At 49.9% G+C, this 21,687-nt stretch overlaps 1 protein-coding gene across 1 annotated transcript; it reads left to right on the top strand.

Annotated features, from left to right (window-relative positions):
- Positions 1-12,090: 12,090 nt before the first annotated feature.
- On the top strand, positions 12,091-21,266 carry LOC142006969 (cell surface glycoprotein CD200 receptor 4-like). Its single transcript, XM_074983479.1, has 5 exons — positions 12,091-12,333; positions 14,089-14,340; positions 16,121-16,225; positions 17,556-17,602; positions 21,112-21,266. The coding sequence occupies exons 1-5, from the start codon at positions 12,195-12,197 to the stop codon at positions 21,256-21,258; spliced, it is 690 nt and encodes a 229-aa protein (XP_074839580.1). The 5' UTR covers positions 12,091-12,194; the 3' UTR covers positions 21,259-21,266.
- Positions 21,267-21,687: the final 421 nt, after the last annotated feature.

Genomic DNA, 21,687 nt, shown 5'->3' with positions numbered 1-21,687 from the left:
AGCCATAGGCACACACACCTCGAGCGATGCAGGCATGGACCCGCAGCAGCAGCAGCAACAGCAGCAGCAGCCAGAGGTCCACCCAGCCGCCCCGCAGGAGCAGTGCTCGCCCTGAGCCATGCCATGCGGGAGGCAGCTGAGCACATCCTAGCCACAGAGGAGGAGCTGCCCGCAGGGGAGGAGGACCCAACCCTGCAACGCCCTGCCCCCCCGCCCCCCGCCACACACACCGCCTGCTGTGGAGCTACCCCATGAGCACCAACTGGTGGGAGTGGCTGGTGCTCGGAGAGTGGGACGACGACCGCTGGCTCAGGAACTTTCAGATGAGCCGGCAGACATTTCTGGAGCTATGCCAGTGGCTCACCCCTGCACTCAGGCACCAGGACACCGCCATGCGGCGTGCCCTCAGTGTGGAGAAACGGGTCGGCATCGCTGTCTGGAAGCTGGCCACTCCAGACAGCTACCGATCCGTGGGCCAGCAGTTTGGCGTCAGCAAGGCCACCGTCGGGGCTGTCGTCATGGAGGTAAGAGGACCCACGGGGGAGGGGGGGGGAGGCAGCCCTGGTTGGGTGGGGAGGGGAGGGGAGGGGAGGGGAGCCCTGGCAGGGGAGGGACACACACACCCTGCACACCCCTCATTGGTACTCTCCCATGTGCTTCCCCTGCAGGTCGTCCGCACCATCAACGCCCTGCTCCTCCACAGGCTCGTGAGGCTGGGGGACCCAGATGCCACCATCGCGGCCTTTGCCACCCTGGGCTTCCCCAGTTGCTTCGGGGCTCTGGATGGGACTCACATCCCCATCCACACCCTGGAACACAGTGGAGGACGCTACTTAAACAGGAAGGGCTACCACTCAGTGGTCCTCCAGGCCTTGGTGGACAGCCGGGGCCGTTTCCTGGACATTCATGTGGGCTGGCCTGGCAGCACCCACAACGCCCGGGTATTCCGGAACTTGGGCCTGTGTCGCCGGCTGGAGGCGGGGACCTACATCTCCCAGCGGGAGATCCCTGTGGGGGACACCACCATGCCCCTCTGCATCATCGCAGACGCGCCATACCCCCTCCGGCCCTGGCTCATGCACCCTTACACGGGCCATCTGTCAGCCAGCCAGGAGCACTTCAACCTGCGCCTGAACCACGTGCACCAGGTGGTGGAGAGCACATTTGGGCGCCTCAAAGGGCGCTGGAGGTGTCTCCTCACCCGCCTTGATGCAGGCCCCACCAACATCCCCCAGATTGTGGGCACGTGCAGCACCCTCCACAACCTCGTGGAGAGCAAGGGGGAGGCCTTCTTTCAGGGCTGGGCTGTGGAGGCCGGCAGGGCCGATGTGCAGCCACCCGCTGCCCCCAGTCGCCAGGTGGACCCCGAAGGGACCCGGGTCCGGGAGGCCCTGCGGGCCCAGTTCGATGAGGCCGCGGGGTGAATGCTGGCAGGCCCCCCACTGCCACCCCATCTTCCACAACACTCCCTGCCCCTATGCCCACACCACAGAGCACCCAAGAGCACACCCCCACCACCTTTCTTGTAAATAAAAACAGACATGTTTGTCATGAAACCAGAATATATATCTTGAACTTTTCTTCTTATATTATAACTATGTACAACCAAAATAAATATTATATATATACGTATTATAAGATGAAAGGAAAAAAAAGGAGAAGACAAGGAAGGGGAGAACTATTTACATGGGGGGGCAGGTATCATCATAACATAACAGAACAGGGGTCTAATACAAACTATTTACAAAACATAGGTGAGGGGGATATATACAAAGGGGGGGGGACGTCCTGGGCCCCACACCTCCTAATGTCCAGCGCTGGGGGTGGGCGGCCGGGATCCCCGCCTTGGCCTTAGCCCGCGCCGGGGCTGGCTGGGGGCCGGGCGGACCGGGAGATACGGCCAGCGGGTGTCAGCTGGCCCCAGGTCCCCCTTGGCGGAAGGGCCCTCGGTGGCGGGTGGCGGTGTGACGGCAGACGGCGCAGCGGCTGGAGGAGCAGGTGGAGCAGGCAGGGCGGGCGCAGCGGTGGCCGGCGCGGCATGGGGGGCCAGGTAGTCGGCGATACGATCGAAGGTCTGCATGAAGGCCCCCCATGCCTCCTGGTTCCAGGCCAGCGCCCACTCCTGCAGCTGGAGGCGGCGTTCCTCCACCTGCAGCCGCTGCTCAGCGACCTCCAGCTGCGGAAGGTGGAGGGCCAGCAGCTGGGGAATCCGTCGCCGTTGGCTGGTGGTGCTGAGTCCGCTGTCTTCCCCGCCGTGGGGCTGGTCGGTCCTCTGCCGAGGGCCTGGCCTGGAGTGATGGCCCCGGGGGGCTGTCCGGGACCACTGATGCCTCGCCGGCGCTTTCCGGTCCTTCCGATGGTGCAGCTGCGGAACACGGGGGGAAGAAGAGTGGAGACAGCCGTTAGTGTGGGCCCCAAGCCGTGGCCCTTGTCCCCCCACCCCTCTGCTGCAGGTTCCCCATCCCCATCAGATGTTGTTGTGATGGGGTTCATGGGTCCCCCTGCACTGCACCCTGTCCGCTGGCAGGAGTGACTCTCACTCAGCAGGTACAACAGGAGGTTTATTAGGCAACAGATGCCCAGTTTCTCACAGAAGCGACAGTACAGCAGTCAGAGACAGTCCTTCCAACCCTTCCTGGGGAGAAGACCCCGAGGGGTCCCCCTCTGGGGTGTAGCTTTCCCCCTCCTCAGGCTGGCTGCCTTCCAGCTCTCCCTTCCCCTAGCCTCTAACTGCTGCCCCCGATTCAAACCCAGCTCGGCTCCTCCCTCCTCTTTGTTCAGGGCAGAGGTGTAACCTGCCAGTTGTAGCCCCAGGATCATCCTTAGCCACTGGGAGCTATTCAGCTTGTTTCTCATATGTAGCCTGAGTCTCGCATTTGCACTCCCCCCACTCCATCACCTGCTGCTGCTGCTGCTGTGTGTCCCACCCCTCCCCCCCCAGGGGACCCTAGAGGTTCTGCTCCCCCCAGGGATGGGGCATGGCACTGTCGTGCTGGGGGCGGGGCAGGGGCTGATGCACTCTTCTGAGGGACATACCACTGCTGTCCTTGGGGCCATGGTCATATCTATTACCCCCGCCCCTCAACCCCAGGGGTGTGCACCGGGGGCTATATACCTGATGGTCCACTCCCACGGTCGGGGGACACCCGGGGGGCGGACGCCTGGCTGGAGCTCCTGGATGGCAGGACAATCCTCAGGCTGGCGTCGCTGGAGGAGGACTCCCCCTCCTCCTCCTCCTCCTCCGGTGCCCCGGGGATGGGCTCCTGGGGGGGCCCCCGGGGTGCGGGGCTTGCCTCCGGGGTAGACTCTGCCTCCGGGGCCTGCTGGGGCTCCTCGGCCGAGGTATCAAGCGTGGCTGGAGGGGAGGAGGTGTGCCGGGGGCCCAGGATGTCCCTGAGCTCCCTGTAAAAGGGGCAAGTGATGGGGGTGGCCCCAGATCGGCCAGCCGCATCCCGGGCCCAGGCGTAACCCTGCTGCAGCTCCTTCACTTTACTCTGAACATGGTCTGGAGTGCAGGCAGTGTGACCCCGGGCAGCCAGGCCCTCAGCCAGCCGAGCAAACGTATCCGCGTTCCGCCTCTTGCTCCCCATTACCTGGAGCACCTCCTCCTCACTTCAGAGCCCCAGTGGGTCCCGAAGCTCGGCCTCCGTCCAGGAGGGGCCCTGCTGCCGCTTCCCCGCCTGGCTGCTGGTCTGGGAGCCCTGACTCCCCTTGGGAGGGGGTCCCCTGGGGATGCTTGGGGGGCTGGCAGGCGGCCATTGCAGCGGTGGGGTGTGTGTGGGGCTGCCGAGGGTCATGCAGGCTGGCCGCGTGTCTGGGCTGCCGCCTGCACGTTCCCCCAGCTTTCTGCACAGAAAGGCAGGGGGTGGGGAGCTTTAAGGGGCCGCTCCACGCAGCCACCATCGAGCTCAGGGGCTGGAGAGAGCGTCTCTCAACCCCTCAGCTGATGGCCGCCATGGAGGACCCGGCTATTTCGATGTTGCGGGACGCGCAACGACTACACATTCCCTACTTTGACGTTGAACGTCGAAGTAGGGCGCTATTCCCATCCCCTCATGGGGTTAGCGACTTCGATGTCTCGCCACCTAACATCAATGTTAACTTCGAAATAGCGCCCAACACGTGTAGCCGTGACGGGCGCTATTTCGAAGTTGGAGCCGCTACTTCGAAGTAGGTGGCACGTGTAGACGCGGCTTGTGTGTGTTGGCCTGATAGGCCAAATTGGAATGATGTGACTTCAGAGCTCTGGCGACAGAACTTTTGTTGACAGAAACTGCAGCTCTCTTGGAAGAGATCTGCCAGTCAGCAGCATTTTGTCAGCATCACTGCAGAGCTCATTGCACAAGGAAGAGGGGATAGCTTGACAGAGGTTTTTTTTTTTTTTTCAACATTTGGCGCATGTGGATTGACCAAATGTCAGAACAGCCTCTTCCAACAGAACTGTTAGCAAAATATGCCAATTGCACACAACAATTTGTATGTATCTGTTGTTGACAGTTCCCCACAGTCTAGACACAGCCCTAGATTTATGCCATTTATAATTACTGTTTGGGAGTTAAACCAAGATTGTAACTGGAATAAGTGTTCCTGAAGTTTCCCAGGGCACACCATTGTGCATCCAGGGACCAGTGGTGGGGAGGCACCATCGTGTTACAGACCTTTAGAAATAAAGGTGGCAAGGGGATTCCCGCCTATCCAACATCACCACTGGGATGCTCAGGATCTCCTTTAATATTAAACCCATCAGATGCACAGGCAGACAAGAGAGTGTTGCCTGCTCCTGAGTAACCCAGGGAAGAAAGAAGGTGACATTTAAATGCAAGGGTGATTTTTTTTTTCCAAGTACACCTGGATTGCCCAGAAGAAAAGCTGTTGTAACATATTTGTGTTGTGCCAATCCCCTTGCCCTCACTGGGCCCAGGATGCGTACTTACAAATATATTATTATGAATAAATATATCCGTGCATCATAACAGCATGGTGCCTTCTGCAGATGATAAACAAACGCGACCCCTGTAGCAAAGAATTTACAGTTTTGCCTCGATCTGGCAAATAATAATGACTACACACCGCTGGCAGCTCTCTTGTGTGCTCCTATGTGGGTACTCCCAGCTAGCCATGCACTTGAGCCTGTTTGCCCAGCAGGAGGCTGTTTAGGGCCTCTTTGCTACAAGCCAGCAAGGAACCAGCCCAAGGTGGAGGATCCACAGCCGTGACAAAGCTGGAGTGTCGGGCTCACCCCACAGGCAGTGTGCAGGCTGGGTCAGATGGTGCTCTTGTCTCAGTGGATTCCAGCATTCTTGCTGCAGTGTGATTCCTAAAGCCCCTGAACAGCAGCAGCTCAATCCCACTGGAGTCAGGCTGCACACTAAGTGAGAAGGGTGCTACTCTTTTCTAGGTATCCCAGCCATACAACCAGATTAGTTCACCGAAAGGGTTAAGCCCTGAGACAGTGGGTCCGTGAGAATGGCTGCTGCAGGCCTTGGTGTGGGCAGAGGGGACCTGGGAGAGAGGAAATCAACCAGGAACGGGGCATGGAACTCTCAGCATTGAACCTGAGAAGAGAGCTGTGAGTAGAAAGGGGATGTTTGGTCAGACAGGACCAAGTTAATTTTTGGGTTTGGTTTGTGGGGCTTGACTGGGCTGATGTACCCCCATGCACTTTTAAACTAAATCCCAAGGAAGCAATTCTCTGTGCTTAAGTCTACCTTTCTTAGTTACACTGTATAGACTACATTGATACAACATGAACTGATAGATACTGATATGCTCACAGGAGTTCTGTGTTTTGTTTTTTTTTGGAATTATGTGGTAACCCTAGTCTGCAACACCCTGTAACCAAGTATACTTACCTAGCATGTCTTTGGTTTTTGTTAATACAATCGCCTTTTTAAGCCTGATCTGATTCTTGTGTCCCAGAGGAACAGCAGTCCTCTGTACACATGTTGAAGTCGACTACTAAGAAATTGCCATTTGTTTTCAAGCTGTCTCCTTAGTGAGAGTTAAGAACTTGGGGTTACCCCAGAAGCAGACATCCCAAGTGTGTTGTCCTGATGTCTTGGGAGAGGTTTTTGCACTTGGGTGATGGCAGCATATCACTCACACTTGGAATCTGTGACCTTTGTAGGTTTTTTAAACAGAAGCCTTTAAGGCTAAGGCACTTAAATGTTCAGGCAGAGCTATATCTTCTGCATTGGAAGAGCCATACTGGTTTAGGTGGGAATGTGTGTGTGAAATGCTGTTGCAAAAAAAGCAAACATGATTCTGGGATGCACTAACAGGTGTGTTGTGAACAAGACACGAGAAGTCATTCTACCGCCCTACTCTGTGCTGTTTAGGCCTCAGCTGAAGTATTGTGTCAAGTTCTGGGCTCTGCACTTCAAGTAAGTTGTGGAGAAATTAGAGAGGGTCCAGAAAAGAGCAACAAGAATGATCAAAGGTCTAGAGAACATGACCTATGAAGAAAGGCTGAAAGAACTGGGCTTGTTTAGTTTGGAAAAAAGAAAATTAAGGGGAGACATGATAGCGGTTTTCAGGCATCTAAAAGGGTGTCATGAGGAGGAGAGAGAAAACTTGTTCTTTTTGGCCTCTGAGGATAGAACAAGAAGCAATGGGCTTAAACTGCAGCAAGGGAGGTTTCGGTTGGACATTAGGAAAATGTTCCTAACTGTCAGGGTGGTCAAACACTGGAATAAATTGCCAAGGGAGGTTGGGGAATATCCATCTCTGGAGATATTTAAGAACAGGTTAGATGAATTCTATCAGGGATGGTCTCATGGCAGTACCAAATACTGTCTAGGGCAGGAGGCTGAACTCAATGACCTCTCAAGGTCCCTTCCAGTCCTAGTATTCTATGTATAGCTACACTCACAGGAGGGGAGCTGACAGCCACACCAGGAACTGGGCAAGGTGGGGGGAGAAGGGGGGCAAGGGGGCTAGCCTCCATGCTCCTGGAATTGGAGGGGCCTTGTGAAAAGAATGTGGAGGGGAGTAGCCATCCCGTGGGCCACCTGGAGCCTGCCACACACCCCACTGCCATTGGAGTTGCCTGCAGCATGGTGCTCTGATGGTGATTTTAATGGCTCCACCACTGCTGCAGTAGTGGTAATGGCTGGGTGCTCCAGGCCCTGTAGAATTGCTATGGAAGTTGCCCCCTTTGCCCTGCCCTGTCAGTGTGGTTGGCTCCCGGTGTCTTACTGAGATCCTATGCACAGATGCAAATATTTGGAGGATTGAGTGCTAAATTAGACAATTGTGGGCCATGAAGTTAAACAAAGAAGGGGGATAAGGAATGGGCTGAGGGGTTAAACAAACAAAGAGGGGGCTCGATAAGTCATTTTGGGGGTTGCAATATTGAGACTCTTCCTTCTGCATTGAATTCAGAGCTGGGTGGGTAGAGAGCGGTGGCTGTTGGCCAGGCACCCAGCTCTGAGGGTGGCACCCTCCTAGCATCAGGACAGAAGTAACAGGACAGCATGATACCGTACCACCCTTACTTCTGAGCCTGCTGCCTTCAGAGCTAGATGGCTGGATAGTGTCAGTTTCTGACTGAGAGTCCAGCTCTGCAAGCACTGGTGCAGAAGTAAAGGTGGCAACATCATACCGTGCTATCCTTACTTCTGCACTGCTACAGCTGCCAGCAGCTCTGACTTCAGATCTGGGCTCTCAGCCTGTAACTACCACTCTGAAGTCAGCACTGCTACCAGCAGCAGGGTAGAAGTAAGAGTGGCAGCATCATAACCCCCTGTACAATAATCTTGTGATTTTCCCCCAACGCCTTTGTCAGGACCTCCAATTTGAGAAACACTGGTCTCCCCTGTGAAATCTGTATAGTACAAGATAAAAATTCACAAAAGACCTGATTTCAGCAGAGATGACCAGATTTAAATAGCTGAAATAATGAAATTTATAATCTTTAGAATGCTATAATTGCACAATTCACCACAATCGATTGTGAATTTCCTCGTCATTATCAACAGCCATGGGTTCAGTGCCCCTTGGTGTCTGATGCCTCCCTTGCTATTTCCTTCCATCTTTTCCTGTCCAGTGTGCATTGGCTTAGTTTCTGTAGACTAGAACGTAGGAGTAGAAGTCATTAGTGAAAACTAAGGAGAGATGTGTGCTTAGGGCAGGGATTTGAAGGATGAGAGCAAGTATTAGAGAGAGTCAAAAGTTTTCCAACAGATATGTTTCTTTGGAAAATATAATTTTGTCAAACTACATTTTTCCAGGGCAAATGTCAGTCTCTTAATTTTGTGAAGAGACAAGACATGGAAGTGAGGGCAGAGGTGAACTGTGGAGTGAGAGGAGATGAGTTTCAGGGAGGGCAGAGCTCTGTTGAACCTTTAAAAAATGGGAATGGTAACTTTCCCAAGATCTAAAAAATAATTAAAAAAAAAAACTTGCTCAGCTGCCACAAGCTGGTTTCTTTCAATTCCTGCTGAGAAGTGGAAGACCATTTTGCACATTATGCAGAAGAGACAGGAAGTCGCAGATGAGGAAGTTGGGGAGATGAGGAAGATTACTTTAATTGCTGCAAAGTGAATTAAGACTGCAGAGCAAAGACGAGGAGGAGAAAGTTACAGTGGGTCAGGGGAGATGAGAGGTCCCCACGAGCAACTGCTTCTTGAAAGCCTCCTTTTACTTCACCTCATTCTAAGAGAAGCACTTGCGGCCTTTAAAAGTCTCTCAAGTGGCTGAAGCAGCAGACCTGTTGGACGCTGGAATTAAGGTAAATGGAATCCTCCCTAATGCTGTGCTTAATTATCTATTGTGGTATTTCAAAACAAAAGGCCTTATCCGAGCAAACACAAAGCCACTTCTTGTTGTTACTTTGTTACTGTCCTGTCTGGAAGCCACCATAGGACAAGGTCAATATTGACCAATGCTTCGGAAAAACATGGTAAGCTGTGGTATCTGTTATGATGAAGTAATGGACCAAGAGGTTGATGCTACAGTGTGTGTATGTATGGGCATAGCTATGCAAGCATCTGGACCCACATTGATATATATTTAGACAGCATATAGTGATGTGTTCCAGTCCTACAGCTGATCATGTGGGGACTTTAACAGAAGTGATGCTGTCAATAGGGTGTTCCGTACCTCTGAAAACTGGGCCCCCTCAAAGCGTATGTATATAATCCCAGACCATATAGAATATGCTACATCTTCAAATTAAAAGTTAGGTATAAGACATGAATGCAAAAACTATCACCAGTTTTCTTAACGACAATAACAACAAAAACTGTTCTAGGCCACAGCTAAATGGATTTTCTGCAGAATTCTCCTGAGCAAAAGACACACTTCTAGTCTGATAGCCTGCTGCATAAGATGGTTCAATACACGTTATCCATTAAAGTCATTTTAAGCACCCCAAAAAGCACTTTGAATGAAAGCCCCATCTCATTTTTAATGATTAGCCCTTCCACGTTGGCTTTAATGCAGCTGACAATTTACAAAAGTGATGTGTAAGCATGCACATTTTTATTTAGTTTCCAAAAAACAAAAGTTAATCAAGATAAGGAGCCAAGCAATGCCAGGTAAATCTCCTAGTAATAAATGAAGAAAATCAGATGCAAAGAGATGGACATTTATTTGTGAAACCATTTCTTCATTTCCATGGACGTTTTGTCAAAGTTGGATATAACCTTTGGTAGTGGGGTTGACAGACTCCCTGGGCAAAGTGTGGGGGAAGGTGCCGTGGGGAGTTCCTCAGACAGACGGGGCAATGTTGGGCTAGCCACTCACAGGCAGTCCTTAGAGCTGTTGAGAGCAGGCCACCTGGGGCTCTGAGGACAGTTTAAAAAGCCAGGGGGTCTGGCCATCACTGCTGTTGCAGTAGTGGTGATGGCAGCCAGTAGCCCTGGGCCCTGGCCTCAGGCCAACTGCCCCCTTTGTCTCCCTCGGTTGGCAGGTCTGACCTGAAGGTGCTCATGTACCTTCTTGAGATGTCAGAAAACAATCTCTGAAATGACCTGAGAGAGGGTCTTTTGCAGAACACTTATTTTTAAGGGAGCCCTACGGTGTGTTCCATGTTCTAACTGCTGCTTTCTCTCAAAACAGGATGTTTTTTGGGGGGCAGCTCCACTGTGACCCATGATTCCAAGTCATCGCCATTCCTTTCATTTTGTGCCTTTCGCCCTTAGTCCCTCCCTGCACGTGGTCCAGATGTGGCCAGTTCTGGCTGAGCTTTTTCTTTTCCTTATTAGAGTGGTTGCAGGGCCAGGTAAGTGGGACAGATCATTAAATTAATGCAGGCCAGCTAACTGGGGGCGGGGGGGGGGAGGGCAAAGGGGGCAGTTGCTCCTAGGCCCAATGATTCAAAGAGGCCTGGGGCATCCTTCTGCTGCTCTTTAAATAGCTGCTGGATTATTGCACTGTGTAGCTCTTGGGGAGGGGGTAGGGAGGGAGTGTGGCATGGTCTGGACCAGGTCCTGCGAGGGCTGCTGCTATACCTCCACCCAATCTGCCTGAGGCCCTCCCCAAGCGCAGAGCCAGGGCCCCCTTTCCTACCTTATATCTCATAGAGCTGGAAGGGACCTTGAGAGGTCATCAAGTCCCGTCCCCTGCACTCACCGTGGGACCTGATCACCATCCCCGACAGATTATTTTTCTTTGTTTAATCTATTGCCTCAGACCCCTAAATGGCCCCCTCAAGGATTGAGCTCACAATCTGCAAGAGTAAAGTAAAGTTGACATGGATTTGGCCAAGACAATAGGAGTAATGCCACTACTTGGTATGAATGCAGAAGAGTGACATGAGTCAGTTTTACACACAATCTTGCTGCACTCCTGGCCTTCCACAAGGAGGTGCTGCTGGATAGGAATGCAATGCAGATAGCAGGAAGATCCCATCCACAATGCAGTTATGTGTCTTTGTAACTATGCTAAGGCTTGGTCTACACCAGGCAGGTAAGTATCAGAGGGGTAGCCAAGTTAGTCTGCATCTTCAAAAACAACAAGAAGTCCTGTGGCACCTTATAGACTTAACAGATATTTTGGAGCATAAGCTTTCGTGGGCAAAGACCCGCTTCATCCGATGCCTGAGTGGGGGGGTTTTGGAGGAGGGTATAAAGACGGACTCTCAGTCAGGGGCAGGGCCAGAGTTGACAAGTTCTGTTCAGTCATGGAGTATGTGGCCCATTATCAGCAGTTAATGTGGAGATGTGAACATCAAGAGAGGAGAAACTGCTCTCATACGTTGATTACAGATATACAATTCTAGCTACGGCAGTTGTGTAGCTGGAATTGACTTAATTGCAATCAACTAACCTGTCCGTCCTTGCTATGGAAGGTTGATGGGAGCAATAACAAGGATCACAGAGGTCGACAGCTGACCCCCTGATAGGTTGATTTCATGCATCTCCAGGGGCATGAAATCGATTCTCGGAAGATCAACCCTGAGCAGATCGATCTTCCTGGTAATGTAGACATAGCCTAATGCTGTGGGCAACGTGGAGTTTTAAGGTTGGTACAAGTGGTGATTAGGTTCCATCTATATTAGTTGGACATCCTTTGTGACTTTTAGCTCACCGCCATGAATCTATATAAAGCTCCACAAGGCACTGTCTCTGTGACACACCCAGTTCCTAAGGGCTAGGCAACCAGATGACTGGGCATGGAAATAAAGACGTCTTTTATGTGGCAGCATGGAGCACTAACCACAGAGTTGCCAGCCCATTGGAGAAGTATTCTTGAACAGCAAGTAAATGAGAGGAGTCAAGCTCCAAATCTATAGTGTCTTTAAATGTGACCGAGGCCCGGGATTTGTAGTAGCAAGGTGCTCCTATGGGAGGCGGGATCAGTGAAATCAGTTCTGAAAACTTATGTCACTCTGGCACACTCAAGTTCTCCGCAAATTTTTAAACCATACCCCATACATATACAGAGAAGGGTCCAGGGTCTGTTTTGGGTAGAGGTTTCAATACAGTATGAGAGCAGAAATGTTTGATCCTAATGAAACTAAACCTCCATAACGATAGCTCGAGTGACTTTTTGAATTCCACCTGTCTTCCAATATAGCTGACATCACAGTGTCTGCAGTGATTGACACCAGGGCTGTGCTGAGGTGCCCCAATACCTCCGTCTCATCGCTGATTTTGGTAGTATGGAAAATAAGACCAAAGAAAGGAAATCACTGCTTATTGGCATATAGAGCTGATACTAAGGCAGTTGGAACAAACTGCAGTGAGAGGATGAGTTGGGAATCTAACCCTGGCCATAACCCTGTTCTTCAGATTTACCCTGTGAAACTTGCTGATGAGGGTAATTATAACTGTGAAATTTCAACTGGTGATGGGACTGTGGACCAAGTGTCTGTTCTCACTGTGTTAGGTAAGCAACACCTTGTGTCTTTTTATTTTTTTTTTATTTTTGTGATTAAAAATGACTTAATTTAGCTCTGAAGCACAAATCTTCTCCTCCATGCGCAGTGATACTGAGAACAAGATAACAGAGAGGTAGCTGTTGTAGTCTGTATTCTAACAAAACAAACCAGCAAGTAGCACTTCAAAGACTAACAAAATAATTCATTAGGTGATGAGCTTTCGTGGGACAAACCCACTTCTTCAGATCTTTCGTCTTCCCATGAAAGCTCATCACCTAATAAATCATTTTGTTAGTCTTTAAAGTGCTACAGGACTGCTGGTTTGTTTGTTAGAATAAGGTGTTAGATAACCCTTCAATAAGAGAGCTCAGCATTTTTCTTAAGCAAGTGAGCAAGTTAATCCTCCTGTGCTGAGGAAGGGTGGGCTGGCTGCTCTGCGAGAGGGAGTGTAGGGATGAGGATACATGTGATGGTTACAGGGAGTTCTGCAGGGGAGGCATTCTTTTTTCCAGACTGTGGAAAAGGTGGGCAACAGCAGAGGTATCAAGGGCAGCTTGCTGAAGCAACGGTCTATACTGCATATGATATGGCAAATCTGAGGCTGGCTTTCGGATGCAATGCAGAACTTGAACATTGTGTCAAAGTTTTACACCGGCATGACGATGCACTGTTAATCTTGTGCAAATGGAACATGATCAAGTTTTAATGGGCTAAGGGGATGATCGTTGCTCAGATGACATTTTGAGTGAAAGTGAAAACATCCCTTGACCAGTATGGACTAAATGCAAATTAAGGAATTGGGGATTTGGCCAAAAAGTTTTAACTTACTCACTCTCAAAAATAGTGAAAGCCAGTTCAGAAAATGTTTGAGTCAGCTCCTTTGCAAGGTGTGTGTGGGAGGGAGTGGGGAATAGCACTGGGAAATTTACCAATCTTTCTCAGAAACCACAGATTTTGTCTGACTTGCCTTGAATTTCCAGAACATTCTGCCTTTGCACAGGCCTCTGTATTCTGGTCAGATTGGGTAAGACTGAGTCACATTAGAAGGGGATCATAAGAGATTTAATCTACAATTACCATCATAATTCACGTTTGCTCTGTTGTTGTAGACGTGTTCTTCCCAGGACCTGAGAGGCACCAGCTCTAGAACTCTGCCCAGTTCTCTTTCTTATTGTGAAATTCTTCATTCTTCCTACATATTTCTTCATAGAAATTCCAGCTGTGATTTCACCATGCTGTGTTCTCTCCAGTCTCTGGTTTGCTAACAGATAGTTGTGCCCCTTGTTGTACTCATGGATTGAAGACAGAAAGAACCTCTCATCCAGGCTGACTTCATTGTAACACAGGCTATATAATGCCCCTAAAATAATTCCTGTTTAAACTAGAGCAGATCTTTTAGAAAAGCATCCAATCATGACTTAAAAATTGCCAGTGATGAAGAATTCTCTGCCTTTCCTCCAGCTGTCCCCTCCTCCTGCCATCATCAGCAGCTGCTGCAATTTTTTGCTGTGACCTTCCTGTACAAAACAAAGGTGGCCAAGAATTCCAAGTGACTAATGATTTTGGGTGGGCAACTTAAGCCCTTTTTAAGGTGTTTTGATTTTTAAGACAGTGGGAATTCAACGTTTCAAAATCCAGCCCCTTTAAGGAATCTTCATTTGGGCACTCAAAAATTGCTAGTTGCTTTTGAAGGCCTCAGTAGGGGAAGTTTTATCTACTGCAGTAAAAATGAACTCAGCTGTTTCCATCTTCTTCTCCTGCAGTCCCTCCTGTGGTGACTCTGACACATGAAAGCAATGGGCTTGTTGTGTGCCAGGCATCTGCAGGGAAACCAGCTGCAGAAATCTCATGGGCTCAAGGGTATGGATACAGCACTGAGAACAAAACTCATCACACCAATGGAACAGTGACCATACTCAGCAGTTTGCTTATGGCCAACATCACCACTGCTCATGTGACCTGCATTGTTGTCCATCCAGCCCTGAACCAGACCCAGACCATAGCTCTATCAACAAGTGAGTACACATCTCTGTTACAGAGACCAGGTATGTGATAGCTTCTTGTTCACCTCTACTTTTTATCACTTTGGACAAGTGCCAGTGCAAATGGGGAGGGCCAGGGAACTTTGTGGAGTGACTTTGATGTGCTTCAGTGAACCTTTGGGGCGGGGAGCTCTAAAGAAACACTTCATAGCAACAGAAAAATGTTGTTGCATTTTCCATCCTCAACTTAGAATGTCTAGTGAGTTCTAGAGGGAAGCTATCGTAATGGCCTGTGGTGCTCCCCCACAATGCTCTTTTTCCTCCTTGAATGGTGTAGTGGGAGGTCCGTCCTCCTGTTTTAATCACTCCTGGGGACAGCCGCTGTGTCTTAGGTAGTCACAAATCCATCACATTGCTTTTAGAAGTGGGTTTTGAACCCCAGTGCTGAGCGTTGTCTAGCCCAGTAGAAAGATCAGTTCAGTACATCCCTTTCTCCTAGCTCAGCTATGAGACATTTCCTTTGGGCCCATCTGTATCTATCTTCTCAAGGGTATTTGTCCAATGCCTGAATGTGGCAATGTGGAGGGTGCAGACCCACAGGAAGCTTAACCTTCTGACAGAGGTCACCGCTATCTGCTTATGTCTCTGCCAATGAGATGGGCAGTGCAGGGAGTTGGGGGTGGAGAGAGCTGCACTCTGTGTGGTGCAGAGGGCTCACGTCCGGGAGAGGCCCTGGGCCTTCTGGCAGCGTGAAACTTGCCCCTGCCACTCAACCTTCCCAGGGACCCACTCAGCCTGTTTGCTCTCATGAGCGCTCCTCACGCATCAGTCTAACGAGGCTGGCCTTCAGCCCGCCTTTTGGCTGTTTCAGGGCGCTCAGGGTTCCAGCTGAAGCAAAAGGACAATACACTGTTAGCAAACAAGGATAAATAAATGAAAATAAAAACATGCAGGCACCTTTAGTCAGCTTCCTGGCTCCCATACTTTATAAAATATTGTAAGTATCACAGTCCACCTCAGAGTTCACTGGTGTCTAGTACAAGCCTGTCTCCTTACTTCTCTTAGCCCGGGGGATCCATGTCCGCCTTCTGTGAGGGCAGGGTTCTGCTAGGTGTCTGACATCTCCCAGCAGTGTATTCCCATCCCAGGATTGCCCTCACCTTAAAGGAGGTCCCTCTTTTTAACTCCTTTTCCAGTCCTGGCATGATTTCATGTGTGGAGGAGTGAAGCCACTCCAGCTTCAAGGAGCTCCTTACCCTCATCTGTGCTGGCACAGGTGTTCTACACCATGTCGCAGTTCTTGTTAGACATCACAGCAGAGAGACCAAGAACCAAATAGGACAGGAAGAATGAGATACCCTCTCCTTCCCTGAGGACAGTTGCTTAGTGTGAGGGTTGAAGCACATTGGCAGGGTGGTGAGGGGAAGCTTGGTCTGGTGTCTCCAGCACTGAAATTACTTGACTAAAGAAGGACAGGAAACACTTGTCATTCCACCTATAAAGACTAGGTTAGGCTATGCCCCTTTTTGGGGTGACTCCTGAGTACAAGGAGAAGCAGTGTGTCTCTAGAGCACCATCAGGATTTAACTCTTGCAAAGACACCATGTTTGGTGTCCATCTAGTTTTCAGAGGAGCCCGATGGCAGATACTGTGATAAACTGGCTAGAGGTGACAGGGGTTTGGGCGGGTGGGGTCTGTTGCATGTACATCTGTCTCATATACTAACAGCAGAGGGGGGACTCATACCTATAGAATCAGTGGATTTCTCCATTAAGCTTTGTAACATTCTTTCTATCTATCGGTATCTTGGCAGATGTGGCACTTTCACCCATAGTCCAGTATTCCCTGATAAGTGCCTCTTCGTGTGTCGCCATTGCAGTCATTGCTCTGATTTTATACTGGACTTTAAAGAGCAGAGGTAAGCCAGTCGGAACTGAGTCACTTCCTGAGTCGCAAGGAGCGGAAATGCTCCAGTATCACAGTACTGACCTGCATGTTTAGAAGCAAACATACCTTATCACTGACCTGCCTGGCAGACTTCGGCATGCAGGAGGTCCACACTGAATACATTTGTGTGGAGGATAGATTCTAGCGTGTGATTTATGCTTTGATATTGACGGGAATGAAGTTGAGGTATGAGTGGAATAGAAGACAGAGTGGGAAGGATCAATTGTCACTGGGGGACTCGCTGAAATGGGATACAGCTGTAGTAGTTGAAAAGCAAGAGGTAGCTTGAGTAAGAGCAGAAGGAACACAGGGACAAGAGTACCCATGCAGGTAGGCTAAGTGAAACGGGAAGTAAGCAAAGTAGTATATGAGAAGAAGAGGGACCTTATTAACTCACCTCTTCCATATTTTTTGCTTGTCTAGTTTCCCTTCCCTAAGATGTGATTCATATGGTTTCCTCTCCTAGACATATATTAAATCCTAGATGTATTTGCTGACATGGGGCCAGAGGAGTGGAGGGTGCTCGGAGAGATGAGCCTGAAGAGAGATGGGGATGGCAGGAACAGGGAAGGTAGGATAGTGTAGGGAAAGGGAAGAGGCAGCTGCCAAAAGGAAGCACTGTCAAAGTACTGCAGCAGTCCCATTTGTTGGCAGCAATTTGCTGTGCAACTCTCAATGGCCTACCACTGCTGTGCTTTGGTAATGTGCAACAATGAAGGGGCCATTTCAATACTTGTTTTTTTTCCCTAAGCGATGTTGAGATCAAAGCTTTTCAACGAATGGCAGAAGAAATATAGGTAGCTACCAGTTGGTGGCCGTGTCTACACTAGGCCCAAAGTTCGAAATTGCCACGCAAATGGCCATTTTGAAGTTTACTAATGAAGCGCTGAAATACATATTCAGCGCCTCATTAGCATGCGGGTGGCCGCGGCACTTCAAAATTGACGCGCCTCGCCGCCGCGCGGCTCATCCAGAAGGAGCTCCTTTTCGAAAGAACTCTGCCTACTTCGAAGTCCCCTTATTCCTATGAGCAGATGGCAATAAGGGGACTTCGAAGTAGCCGGGGTCCTTTTGAAAAGGAGCCCCGTCAGGAAGATCCGGGCAGCGGCGAGCCGTGTCAATTTCGAAGTGCCGCGGCCGCCTGCATGCTAATGAAGCGCTGAATATGTATTTCAGCGCTTCATTAGTAAACTTTGAAATGGCCATTTGCATGGCAATTTCAAAGTTTGGGCCTAGTGTAGACACGGCCAGTGAGTCTTATCCCATAAAACCATTTTGATCTGATGGTATCTTAATTTCAGCCTCCTGTTTATGTGGCCTGGCAAATACCACCACAGTGTTGAATACAGTAAGTGTAACTTGTTCTTATTATGGACTGGCCCATCTAGTTAAGTAAAAATGTCTTTGGTCTCACACATTTCCCCATATGCCAGTAATTATGTTTTTGTGTCACAATGTGGCAATATACTAATGAAAATGTCTGTGACCTGCAAGTTTGTATCTGTGCGTGTTTAAAATGTGCCAAGTTTTCCCTGTTGTTCTATTTGCTAAGATGTATTACATCATGGCTACGTCTACACGTGCACGCTACATCGAAGTAGCTTATTTCAATGTAGCGACATCGAAATAGTCTATTTCGATGAATAACGTCTACACGTCCTCCAGGGCTGGCAACGTCGACGTTCAACTTCGACGTTGGGCAGCACCACATCGAAATAGGCTCTGCGAGGGAACGTCTACACGCCAAAGTAGCACACATCAAAATAAGGGTGCCAGGAACAGCTGCAGACAGGGTCACAGGGCGGACTCAACAGCAAGCCGCTCCCTTAAAGGGCCCCTCCCAGACAGAGTTGCACTAAACAACACAAGATCCACAGAGCCGACAACTGGTTGCAGACCCTGTGCATGCAGCATGGATCCCCAGCTGCCGCAGCAGCAGCCAGAAGCCCTGGGCTAAGGGCTGCTGCCCACGGTGACCATAGATCCCCGCAGGGGCTGGAGAGAGAGCATCTCTCAACCCCTCAGCTGATGGCCACCATGGCGGACCCCGCAATTTCGATGTTGCGGGATGCGGATCGTCTACACGTGCCCTACTTCGACGTTCAACTTCGAAGTAGGGCGCTATTCCCATCCCCTCGTGGGGTTAGCGGCTTCGACGTCTCACCGCCTAACATCGATTTCAACTTCGAAATAGCGCCCAACACGTGTAGCCGTGACGGGCGCTATTTCGAAGTTGGCGCCGCTACTTCAAAGTAGCGTGCTCGTGTAGACGCGGCCCATATGGGCTAATGCTATGTGACTGCACCTCTCCGGTCTGGCATGGTCGGGACCTCAGAGGTCCCAAGCAAGAGAATTTACTGGACCTGGAGAGGTCTGCTGCCAGGAAGTCCTGCACTCCTGGGAGCTGCTGTGGTCCTGCCTGGGGTCCCTGTGCCTGCTGGGGGCTCTGGTTCTGGCTCCCTGCTGCCATGGGACAGGCAGGGGGCTCTGACCGGGGCCCTGCTGATACTGGCTTTCAGTTGGGCTGCCAGATATCAGCCATAGGATGCCAGTCTGGCCCCAGCTCCAGGACTCTCTGGTCCTGTGATATCTGTGGTCCTGCCAGACCATGGATATTCCTGGACGAGCGTCCCAGATTTGAGATGTGCAACCTGCATAATGAAAAGCCCAGTGGTGTTGCATACATTGTAGGAGAAAGGGATAAAGGGTTTGTGGCTGCTGGCCCTCTGAACTCTGATTTTATACAATTAACATCTAAAAATTGATCTTAGCTTATAAACATAGTTTCCTTCAGTACAGTCCAAATAATAGAGTGGGACAGTATGAAAATACGTTTGAAAGGTTTGGCCCCACTGAAGTTAGTGGGGGGCGGAAAACTCCCATGGACTGCAGTAAAGTCAGGATCTTATCTCAGGTTTCCATTGTGGCATCCCCACTACAGCAAAATACAGCATCAAGTGACATTCTGTTTTTACTGCATCACGCTGCCTAATTTCAACCATCCTTTTCCAGCACCGTGTCATCCCTTTATCTACACAGCAGCTTCATTTCACCTTTACAGATTAATCATAATCAGAATTATTAACAATCCTGTGCAAGCTGGCAGGATGTGCTAAAAACTACAAAGCCTGATGAGGACAGTGAAGAACGGAGGATGGTGACAAACTGGCTAGCCCCTGAGAGAAGAGGATCACTTTCTGAGCTTACAAAGCTCCCGTTGGACAGCAAAAGTTATGTAATGTGTACGAAGCCTTAATTACAAATAGGGGAGCCAACAGCCATGCTGGGCCTCTGGGCTAGATGTGTAGGGGGTGGCCCCAGCTCCATGCTCCATGAAGGGTTGGGGCTGAAGGCAGCTGGCCCTCAGCACCTTCTGGACTGCAGTGTCCCCTGCACCAGCCTTGCCTGGAGCATGTCACAGAGCACCCTGGCCTCCCTTGGCAGCCATAAGAGCTGTGCAGAGCGCTGCAGTGGTGCTCTGGTGGCAATTTAAGGGCTTGGTGCTCTGGGTGCCGCCACTGCTGCAGCAGTTAGAGTTCCAGGCCTCTTTCAATCATCAGACCCTGGGGCAGTTGCCCCCGTGCGCCCCTGCCCCATCGGCAGGCCAGGTTAGAAATGAAGAAATAGCTCCTTATTGAAGGAAGTGAATCAGGGACATTTGCATGCGAAAGCACTGAGGCTAATTACGGAACTAAAGGAAAATCTAGGGAGTTTCTTATTTCTGAAATAGTCCCATTCCAGGTCTCTCTAGCAAAAGCATTTAAGCAAAACTACCAGCGTTGTTTGATTGCTTCTTAATGAGAACAGCAGTTCTGCTGAACTAAATGCCTGTGTGTGTGTGTGTGTGCGCATGTGTGTGCACACACGCACACTTAAATTTTGTTTTTTGCTTCATTCTTCTGTGGTTTGTTTGCTACCAAAGAACAATTCCTAACTCAGGGTAGCGAGTACCACTCCTGACTCCCTGGTTCTCATCAGTAGTACAATGTTCTGTGCTGTTTCTCAGATAGCAGCTTTCTTAAAGGAGAACAGTGCGTTCTGTTCGTTGTCAATGGTTCTTAACGATGGCAGCCACTCATGGGGATATCCCAAGCAAAAGAATTTCGCCATTAGTTATGTTGGCTTTACCATTTTATGAGCAGCTTTCCTTGTTACTGTTCCATGTTGAAAAGCCAAGGAGAGTTATTGTATCAGTGAAAAGTTGCACACTGGGCTCACCTGTGCAGTCAGCATCTGTGCATTTTACAACAGCATTAGCTGAGTGGAAGGGTAGTGTCTGAGTGGGAGGTGATTTGGCCAAACCCTACAGCGATAACCACACCACAGTCTCGTGTCCCGAATCACATAGTCTCAGACCAGCACAAATTTTGCTGCCGTAAATGGTGATATGTGGGAGGGAAACCAGAGATGACAGAGCCTGAACTGAACCAGTCCCATTCTTTCCTGAGTTAGGTTAGTAATTCACGTTGTGGCCGTGGTGGTTGTTGGTATTATCACGGTGCAAGGGTGCTGGAACAATTTGTATAGCAAGGGCGCTGAGAGACATTCAACCCTGTGATAAATTCTCTATGTAATAATGGAAACCACTTCAAGCCAGGGGGTTCAGCAGCACCCTCAGTATCGATACTTCCAGCGCCTGTGTGTAGGAGCCTGAGGCATGGTCCAGAACCCCATTGTGCTCCTGAGTTTCTCCTTCCACCCTCAGGTGTCACTATCTCTCCCCCATCCCTTCATTCAGGGTAAATTGTGGTGTGGCTTTTCATGTCACTAACCTGATTTCATCCATTTCACTTGGCTCTGTTCTTCGGATGTAGCATAAAAATCTGCTTATTATATTGATTTTTCTGTGTGTTGCAGACTGAGAATAACCTCCATCTCACCTCCAGGCCTGGGAACGTTGACAAAGTGAACTCTTACGCCACAGAAAGTATCTATCAGAATTACAGTGTACAAAACATGGATAAAAATGTGAATCCTCTAAAAAGACAAAGGCAAAGAGTCTAGTCCTCGGCAGAGTCACTGACAAGGGGGAGGGGGGGTGGCAAAGGGGATAATTGCCCCAGGGCCCAGTGATTCTAAAGCTATATATGTATTCAAAGGGACAGATTGTGGGCAGCTTATGTAGGGGCAGAAAGGGGGAAAACTGGCTCCTTTACATCCATGTGTGGTCTTCCTTGCATCTTGGTGTGTGGAGATAATTGGTGTTTCGTATTGGGATGAAACTCTCCCAAGAACAGACTTTGTCGTAACTAAATCTGGTGGAATCTTGGTATTTCCGTTCTGTAGATTCCAGTTCCATTCCTGTGGGTAGGAAATGGAAACATTTTCAGTTTGGGAAAAATCAGAACCTTGCTCTTCAGTTTCTCTGAAACTAGGCCTGCTGATGGGTGGGTCGCGGGGGAAGAGGGCAGTTGCTCTTGGTCTCAAGGTTTC

Source organism: Carettochelys insculpta, chromosome 1, assembly GCF_033958435.1.
Source record: "Carettochelys insculpta isolate YL-2023 chromosome 1, ASM3395843v1, whole genome shotgun sequence".
Lineage (NCBI taxonomy): Eukaryota > Metazoa > Chordata > Testudines > Carettochelyidae > Carettochelys > Carettochelys insculpta.
This window is presented reverse-complemented; position numbering and strand designations above follow the sequence as displayed.

Coding starts and splice junctions, on each gene's coding strand:
- LOC142006969 (XM_074983479.1), top strand. CDS start 12,195: ATGAGTTGGGAATCTAACCCTGGCCATAACCCTGTTCTTCAGATTTAC. Junction 12,334..14,088: donor GTCTGTTCTCACTGTGTTAG/GTAAGCAACACC, acceptor CTTCTCCTGCAG/TCCCTCCTGTGGTGACTCTG. Junction 17,603..21,111: donor CCACCACAGTGTTGAATACA/GTAAGTGTAACT, acceptor TGTGTGTTGCAG/ACTGAGAATAACCTCCATCT.